The sequence below is a fragment of the Lepisosteus oculatus genome, chromosome 5, assembly GCF_040954835.1.
Source record: "Lepisosteus oculatus isolate fLepOcu1 chromosome 5, fLepOcu1.hap2, whole genome shotgun sequence".
NCBI classification, from domain to species: Eukaryota; Metazoa; Chordata; class Actinopteri; order Semionotiformes; family Lepisosteidae; genus Lepisosteus; species Lepisosteus oculatus.
This window is the reverse complement of record NC_090700.1, coordinates 20,146,816-20,156,376: the sequence shown is the minus strand read 5'-3', so window position 1 is coordinate 20,156,376 and position 9,561 is coordinate 20,146,816. Positions and strand designations below refer to the sequence as shown.

At 37.8% G+C, this 9,561-nt stretch overlaps 1 protein-coding gene across 1 annotated transcript in view; it reads left to right on the top strand.

Annotated features, from left to right (window-relative positions):
* The first annotated feature begins 4,008 nt into the window (after positions 1 to 4,008).
* The window catches only part of zgc:153184 (capZ-interacting protein), a 32,773-nt gene continuing 27,220 nt past the window's right edge, over positions 4,009 to 9,561 (top strand). The window contains exon 1 of the mRNA XM_015342040.2: positions 4,009 to 4,301. Within this exon, the coding sequence (XP_015197526.1) occupies positions 4,296 to 4,301 (6 nt within the window). The 5' untranslated portion in view covers positions 4,009 to 4,295. The remainder of the gene's footprint in view (positions 4,302 to 9,561) is intronic.

The following is a 9,561-nucleotide window of genomic DNA, read 5'->3' as shown; positions in this document are numbered from 1 at the left end:
TGATCAAGTAATGCAGTATCCATTATAAACAGAAATTTTGGGCTACTCTAAGTGAATAGTTTACTAAATGTTTTTTACTTCTTGCATATGTTAGGAAATGTCAAAGATAATTAACAATTCATGTATCACGTAACAGATCTTTAAATGATAAGATTAAAACCACCCAGATTTGCTCAGTGACAGCTCAAGGGCTGTTTGGTTTCTTTACACAAGAGGTCTGGTATTTATCTAAATAAAGTTGGAATGTTTCAAACTGATTTGTAGCTCATGACTTAAGGTTATTTATGACATCTGTAATAATTTCACAAGTGCTCCACCAATTTTCTCAGCACTTATAGGCAATTTATAGGATGCTTCATGTCTAGATTTCACGTCTGCAGGATAAAAATTAAATTTACCCCAAATATAAATAGTGAGATTGTGTTTTCTGGTGTGAGGGAACATATCAAAAGATAAAATAGAGAAATTCAAAGGAAGTGAGACTCCTTATCCAACAACACGTTATGATAAAAAATTTTGTAACCAAGCAACAAGCCTTGAGTTAGCCCATGAAGTGGATTGATAGTGGTTTATCATGACTTAAAAATGGATATAAAAAATAATTGAGAGAGTTTCTCAAGACTCTGTTACCTGTCGATTAGGAGGCCTAGATGGATTCTAAGAAAGGAGTCAATCAGTCCACAAGTCTCTGTTTTTGCCTGAAATGTGCAGCCCAGGTCAGATGACATACTGATGCCTGTAGTTGATATCTAATTCGAAGGGGGCAAAATTGTTCTGTTCACCTCAAAGTAAGAAAATGACAGAGGGAGAGCTTCTCTCCAGATATATTTCACTGTGAGATATTTGTTCCATCTTCTTTGATTGATCAATACATGATCATTCTTAATTATCAAAATCCCAGTTTTGGTGGAGAAAAAAAAGATCTGTCTGGCAGAATATATCTTTGTAATGAACAAGCAAAACGTTATTTTCAATTGGAGAGGGGTTTAAACTGCTTCTATAGCATGTTATTTCTTTATTAATAAATGCTTACTGATTCAAATAGCCTGACGTACAATGAAAGGTTTGTGAATGAGAAAATCTCACCAGCTGCTCTTCTGGGATTTTATAATATAATGATCAATGGTTAAGTCCTACAGACAGCTTATTCTGAATTGTAAATCTTTACAGCAGCACATTCACTCACACAGCAGACTTTTCTCAAAAGTGACAAGATGATGAGTAGATAGTTTTTCTCTGATTTGTGAACTATGTGTTTTTACTGCTGTGCTACTTTAAATACAGCAAAAATAGAAACACTTAATTTAATTAATTATTTTTAATAAATTGCTATAGCAATGCAAACACTGTTTTCATGCATACGTACAGTATCCAGAACACATACTGTAGTAAAACTGTGGCTCTACTGATCTAGTTTGCTCTAGTTGATAATGTAAACTTAACTGGTAATTTCTTTACACTTCCCTTATACTTCACTGCTGTGAAAAGACAGTTCATGAAACTTCGTATTGCAGAACTCTGCAGTTTCTGCCAAGCAGAGACAAAGATGGGCCAATGCAAGATACAGAAACACGTAGTTATATTAGGCATGATTCACATTGTATTTATGTTGAAAGACAATGATCATTTCACCTTTAAGAGAATTCTGATGAAAAATTATTAAAAGGGAATCATTACAGTCATTACTGTTTGTGTAATAAAGAAACAAATTCTTTCAACAATCGATTTTCTTATAAACACAGACACTAAGCATGTCCCTTTAATTATTTTTAATCAGAATCTTCTTAAAGATTAAATTATCATTGTCTTTCAAAATTCATAAGACATTTGTTGTTTTTCTATTTTTTACTTTTGATTCATTTGTTTTGTTTGCACTAAAGTAAACAAACTGGCTAGCAGTAGTTTGAAAAAAATGGTTACTTCTCCCTGCAGTTAGTCAGGATATTTCAAAACTTCCTGAGTGGTAAACACAAAGCTTCACAAAGAGAGTGATACAGTACACTAGATTTAAGACAGAATACAAAACAAGCCTGGTTTTGAGAGCTAGAAAAATATTACATTTGTCCACCAAAGAGAAGTGGAGTTTGACACTCCTCTTGCTTTCTGAAATAGGTTTTCCATCTATCCATTTTCTAACTATTTTATCCATTTCAGGATCACAGAAGACCAGAGCCTCTCCTGGCAACCAACAGCTTCAAGACAGGATTCACCCTGAATGGGATGCCAGTCCATCGCAGGGCGCACACATACACAAACACACACATTCACACTAGGGTCAGTTTTTCCCAAAGGCCAATTAACCTCCCAGTTTTATTTTCAAATACCTGGCTGCCTAAAACTTTATAAGATTCAGTTACAAAATTCAAGGGAGGAGCAGCTCTGGCTTGGATTGCTGCAAGTGAGTGTATTAAAAACATGGTAACAGGGTGTGATTTATAGAGTGAACCCTTGGGACAAATTACTTCATCTAGCGCTTGAGACTGGCCAGCTGTAAAACCTGTGTCAAGATGTAAACACGTCCTGATGTCACAGGCTGACTGCTCTGGATTCAGATCAGACAAAGCTGGACATGGCAGGACACTACACTGGAGCCAGACTTCAGAGTACATGGATAAGAGGGGCTAAAAACACTTCTCCTTCAAGCCATTGGAAAGTCCTCTAAACACTTGCAACACCCAGGCCAATTGATAGAAAAACATGGTTCATGTTCTTTCGAGGAACAATGACTGACTGACACAATTTACAACAACATTGATGAGAGGGCATTACAGCAATGTTTAACCCTTTCCTGGGAAGCAGTGGCCTTCTTCCTCAGGAGGCACCTGGGAACCAGAATGATTTAACTAATTGGAAGAGCATGACGGGATTCTGACATCCTGCCAGATGACATTTTCTTCATGTAGGAATGTGGCCTTCCAGGACCCAGTAACTTTACGCCTGCTATCAGTAGCTCATAGGGAATATTATCAGGGAACATGTCCCCAACATCAGACTGTCTTTCAGGTCCTGTAGCCTGTGTTAGTTATAGCAATCTTGCTGCTGTCTGGCACAGACATTCACAAACTTGGCTCACTTCATTGCTCCAGAAATACTATCCTAAAAGGCCAAATATCCAGCAGTAAACCTCTTACTCTGGTGGGGCTCACAGGGGCCTGTTCTTTAAGCTCAGGGTGTAAGGTGGAACCAAAAGCACTGCTGCTCTTTTCTTAGATGTAACCCTGGCACCCACTGGACACAAGAAGGGACAATCACACCCGCCCAACATGTCTTTCGAAATTCCCGCACGGACATGTCACCCTGTCTAGCGAAATACTGAGCTATTAACATTAATTCACACCAAGTGTGAATATGCTGTCAAAAACATAAGAAACCACTTTCATTTATGCAATATTTGGTACAGTATTAGTATTCGAGGATAAACGTTCAAGGTTATCGGCGATTTATTTTGCTTTAAAAAATAAATTTACTAGGGATTTAAAATCTCTTCAAACAATCTTGCTGAATCAATGAAAAGGGCAATAAAAGCATCGAAAGCTGCGACATATTTGGCATTGCGGGTGTCACCATCACAAATTTATTTTGCAGGTCTGCCAGGAATCCCCCGTTTGATTAGATTTTTTTGCTATTTTAAATAATTACCACGATCTTGTAAATGAGCGAAAGCGAAGATGGGTGTCATTAAAACGTTTTTCTCCTCAAAGAGATCTCCTGGGGAGCTTCTGAGAACGAGTGTCGAATTTTCACACAATTACAGAAGATGTATTTGAGAAAATATGTCGAGTTACATTTTGATCATTTTCACTTCTGTAATTCTGCACAATTCAGCGATGTTATTTGAGAACAACCAGCCAAAGAAACAAAAGAAAAGGGAACGAATTTTATAATATTGCAATAGTATTTATTTTATGCCTGGGAACCGAAAGGGCGGTTTCTTTGCTGAAGACATGATCAGCTTCCCCAGCTATCCTTGCGTACGTTTTGGGGATCTTAATCGGTTTCGTCTCGCCGTTGAGAAAAGTTTGGTCAGGTCTGCCTAATGTACGTCTCCCTCAAATATCAGCGCAGCACTTCGAGCTTGGAAGAGCAGCGTGCGAGTCTAAATATAAATGCAGACCACCCCCTCCTGAGACTGTTGCGTGGACCGCTCAGTTTGTGTCATTCAAGCACAGCACAGTTAACTGTTTCACAGGGTGTCATCTACGGGAAGCGAGTACCGTTGTGCAGAAGTTCATCCAACTCAAAACAAGACACTGAGAAAAGAAGGGGCGTACAAGTTAAAGGAGGAGCCCTCGAGGATGGAGGTAAAATGTTCTTATACAACGTTTTGTATATTTCATTACTTTAAAAAACGTAAAGTTGTAACTTTTTGTCCCAACAGCCTTGTGTCGTCACTTTGACCGTTGTGTTACTATATTAATTTATGCCACAGCTAGTTCCTTTTCGGTTTAGCTTTGCTTGATTTTAAGTGAATTTCCTATCAGCACAATTTAATTGAGTTGTTAATGGTGTCAGTCTTTCTCTGTAACGCGTTCTTTATGTTTTGTTTAATCTTTGTATCTTTGAAGCTTTCCTTTCATTACATTCTTTATGTGCCCTAACTTTCAAGAGTACAGACATGGAAAGTTATAAAATGGAAATATGCAGTTATGATTACTGCTGTGAGCTAATTAAAAAGTAATTTATTTTAGGGCACTTTGGAGAACTTCTAATGCAGTGCAAGTCGTGAGAATTAAAAGTGGGAAAGGGGAGTCATTAAACTAAGAAAATGTAGTCCTTGTAGGTTTTATCTTCAAAATCACGTTACATAATTTGATGATGTTGCCTTGCTAATCTAGGTTTTCCCTTAATATAATTTAGTACGTGTTCCTTGTAGACTGCTTGTATGGTATGTCAGGAAAAGAGCTTCTCATTTGAGTGAACTAGTCAAGCATTGATTAATAATAAACGCACCACCTTGTGATGCACGGTGTGCTTGGCTCCCTAGGGGGCGCACTTTTATTAAACAGAGTAGCAGTGTCTGTTATTCTTCAGAACCAAAACTTTGCAGAGCTTGATGTTCCTACATTCTAAAGTGGCATATCTGGATTGAAAACAGCAGTTTCAATGCTTCAGTCCATATTTTTCTGACCAATCACATATCGTCTCACATGATGCTCTGCTGTGTCTGCTAAAAATCTCAATGCCACATTGGAGCAAAGAAATGAGAAGGCATTTTGCCTCTTTTTTCAGTGCACAAAATTGAACTATGATCTGGGAATACTGGATCTTTACCTGTCACAAATGAGGCAACACTTTCTCAAACCTGTGCAGTATGTCCTTTGCCCTTTTTCTGCAGGGGTGATTAAGATACAGTAGGAGGTTCTGTACAATGTTATCTCTGGGGTCCTGATCCCTGACTTATGTGTCAACATGAGGTATCCGAGATCTGTTGCTGAAGTCCTTGGTTGCATGTAGAAATGATAATGCACTTACATGATACATAAAGAGCGGTACTGTGGCATAGTGGTGAGCATTGCTGCCTTGGGCCGTGGCTTAAATTCTGGACGTGAGGTGCTATCTGCATGGAGTTTGTATGTTCTCCCCGTGGAAAAGTGTTTGTTTGGGTATACTCCTTCTCTTCAAACACATACACTTGATCCTAGCCAAAAGGCTGAGAAGCTGCATACTCCTAGGTTAACTGGCTTCTGGGAAAATTGGCTCGAATGTGAATGTGTGCATGTTTGTGTCTGTCTGTACCTTGTGATGGAAAGCCCGCATACTCAAGGTGTATCCCATCTTGCACCTGTTGCTTGCCAGGATAGGCTCTGGCCTCACTTATAACCCTGTATTGAATGAAGAAGTTAGAGGATAGATGAACCATAAAACTATGAAAATGTAACTTTTGATAATATTGTTTGAAGAATTCTGCACAAAATATGCCATAGTCTGATTGCACACAGTATTAGTGTGTATTAGTTGATCTATTAGTTCAGGTGGATGAGATGTTTTGGTGGACAGGAAATCTGCAAGTGTACCCAGGTGACGTAAAGAAGCAAGTACAGGCGTTCATTGGAACTGAGTATGCACTTCATTGTACAGTACAGTCTGCTGACATGATGGGTCTAAATTAATACATCTGATTCAGTAAACTGAATACATCTGATCCACTCCTATCATCACATGACTTTAGTGCTGGGAGCTCTCCGAATATGGTTTAGTTATTAGACATTTATGGGTGAGCTTGTAAACACTCTGCAATTAATTCAAGGAAAGCACACAGTTTTTAGTATTTTTTCTGTTCAGTACTGCATGGCCTAGTCATAAATACCTTGACACATGAATGAAAACTCTATGTAAAGGGCACACATTACAGTACGTGGCAGAATCTTACATTCTGCTGTGCATTCTAATGCAGTTTACTGTGGAGGTTTCATTTAGAAAGTTTTGTATTTCTTTGAACTTTATTCCTTGACATGTGACTCTTCATGGAAACATGAAAAATCTTGGAGATAATTTAATAAAGTTCAATCCAAGGTGTTTTTGTTTTATTTTATCACTTTGTATTTTAAAATGCTACCTGGGGAATCAATTGTAGATCAGACATCAGATGACATTGAAATCTAGAAATGTTCTCATTGAAAGCCATTGGTTTTTCTAGATAACTTTCCTTTGTTTTGTCTACAATATTCTTTAATGAAACAGATGCTTTTATTCAGATTTTAAAAAATGTTATAATATAATATTGAATTGACTAGTTTGCTTAAACCAGAACAAATACAGTATCACATTAACAGGGATAGAATGTGTTGTCTGGTGGCCACATAGTCACGTTAGATGTACAGTAACTAACTGCTCCCAGCAGTGAAATGTCTGTGTATAGTATTGAAAGTGCTTTGCTGTCAGTAAGTTTTTAGGCCTTGGTTCAGGGTATTTCAGCTTTCATTTTCAGTCAGTATTCATTTGTTGCAGTTCCTTTTTTGTATATTTCTCTGTGCATGTGTTTATGGAATATTAATGGCTGTCTTTAACCACTTGCCTCCTTCAAGCTTAAACTTAAGTTAAATATGTTTCCCAGTGGCTTTGAGATTTAGATTTAGAAAATGTACAGTGAGATTTAGTTCTAGGATGTATAAATTAAGATTTAGTTATAATATTTAATTCTCAGATGTATATATTGAGATATAGTTCTTGAATTAACACAATTTAATTTTCAACTAGCAAATACAACAAAGTGTTCTCAAGTGAAGGAATCACTAAAGCACTCACTCAGAGCTCAGGGTGAGCTCTATGACCCCCAAACATTCCTTAAGCAGAAACACACGATTGGTAGATTGTAAGGAACAAGTCTGCAATAAATTTGGGACTAGCCAGAGACCTCACAGTTTAGACTTCAAGTGACTCGTGGAACTTGCCGACCACCCACAGACTTGCAGTGACACCAATAAGGGAGCCACCACCTTCAGCCAGCACTAACTCTCTTGTCAGGCACTCTGGATCTTGGAATGTGTCAAGTAATGAATCAGTAGATTTCACCTAGAGAGTCGAGTTCTAAAAATCATTTGTTCTAAGTTGGGTAGATAAAATAGAAAAATATGGAAAACTAAAATGTAACTAAAACCCTGAGGACACATGGACCTCCTCTGATTCTCATATCCTCCTTTTACCTTCTTCAGCTGGTGAAACTAAAAGTGTGTGTTGTGATTGGAAACAAAATATCTGTGCCTTGAAAGCTTAGATATAAATGTGCAATATAAAGAGAGTTCCTCTGAAAGTGCGCAGCACAGTGGCACAGTGGTTAGCATTGCTGCCCCAGTATGCTAAGACCCTGGGTTCAATTCTTGGGGTGCAATTATATGGGGTGTGTATGTTCTCCCTGTGTTCATGTGGGTTCTGGGAAAACTGGCCTGGGTGTAAGTGTGTGTATTTGTCTGTGTGTGCCCTGCAACAGATTGGGGTCCCATCCAAGATGTATCCTGCCCTGTGCCTGTTGCTTGCCAGGGTAATCTCCAGCTCCCTTGTGACCCTATACTGGATAAAGAAGTTAGAAAATATATGGATGGATCACTGAAAGTCTATTTTAAAGAGTCAGGAAAAAAGTACTTCACTGTGACTTGCTCTTGTTAACATACAGTATGGCTTATTTTCATTGAAGGACATCTTTATTTCTTAGAAAAGAGCCAGTGTAATGAACTGATGTTAGTCACTTGATGTGGGTTTTACTCAAAAGACTCTGAGATCGTAAAGGGCAAAAAACTGTCTGATCCTGGCAGATGCTGCTTATGTGCACAACTTGTCACAGTTAAAAAAGATCTAGCAATGGCTAGATATGGGGGTAAATAAGAGTATGCTTTCCCACAAAGCATGAATCTTCATGAATATCGTTGTCAGGCAGAAAGTTAATGGTAGAAGAGAACATAAAAATTTGAACTGGAGTCCTCTCTGCTCTGTTAGCATGTGTCAAAAAGGCTTCTTTACTCAGTTGTGCAGTTGTGATGGTTCTGGCAAAATGAAGTGCAGGCCTTCCTAATTCTTGGAAAAGTTGCCTGTTCTTGCTGCATGTTTTGCGTTGAGAGCTATCTTGGAATTACTGACACATTCCACCTCAAGAGCTGTAATGCTTTTGATTTTATCTGAACCATACGTCTGCAGCACTGCTTGAATATGTAGACCCATTCATGTAGTTCAGACATCCATTTTATAATTTCTGTAGTGACGTAGCAGGAGTAAATTACATCAGAGCACATGGGACACTGCTATTTTACAAATGGCATACAACAACTGTAAAACCTTTAAAAGGTTAAAAACCTTAAAAAACTGAGAACGCAGGCTGTATGTAGCAGTCAATTCAGATGATTTTATGTTTGTTAATACATAAATACAGATTTTGCATGCTGAGGGTGTAAAAACATAGTGCTCTGAAATATTTGGTACTGCAAACAGTTATCTCTGACTAAAATGAAACAGGATGTGGTAAATGGCTTCATTGGTTCAGTGCCAGACTTAGTGTTTGTGCTGTTTCTAATGCAGTCCTCTGCACACCATCTAGCTTTCCATGCTGTACCTTGTCTCTCTTCAAACATGTCCACTCTAGGAAATATCACAGATTACAGCAAATTAACTCTTTACACATAGGTCTATGACTGTAAGTATATAGACCTAAAAGGAGGATTTCTCTCATGCACTGTACACGATTAATGAATATTGACAGCTCTATTGCATTGTGTCTAGTTTATCAAAATCCAAATGTGATCCAAATCTTTCGGTTTTAATTTGAAAAAAAATAAAATAAAAACTGCAACCATTCCATTTTTATTTTTTGTAGACAATAGACTGTAAAAGCAGATACTTAAGTCCAATCACATGTGACATTCAACATTAAAAAGATGCCAGTTGTATTCCTACTCCAGACAGAAACAGAATGCTGTATAGCCTTGTAGGTCCAACTGAAACCTTTAGTGCAGGGATAGTTACTGTAATGTGTAGAACCTCCAGTCTGTTCCATTACACAATTGTTATTATTTGTAATGTAAAATGTAATTGTTTAATCGATGTTAATTACTTTAAGTTAACAAGAATGTAATC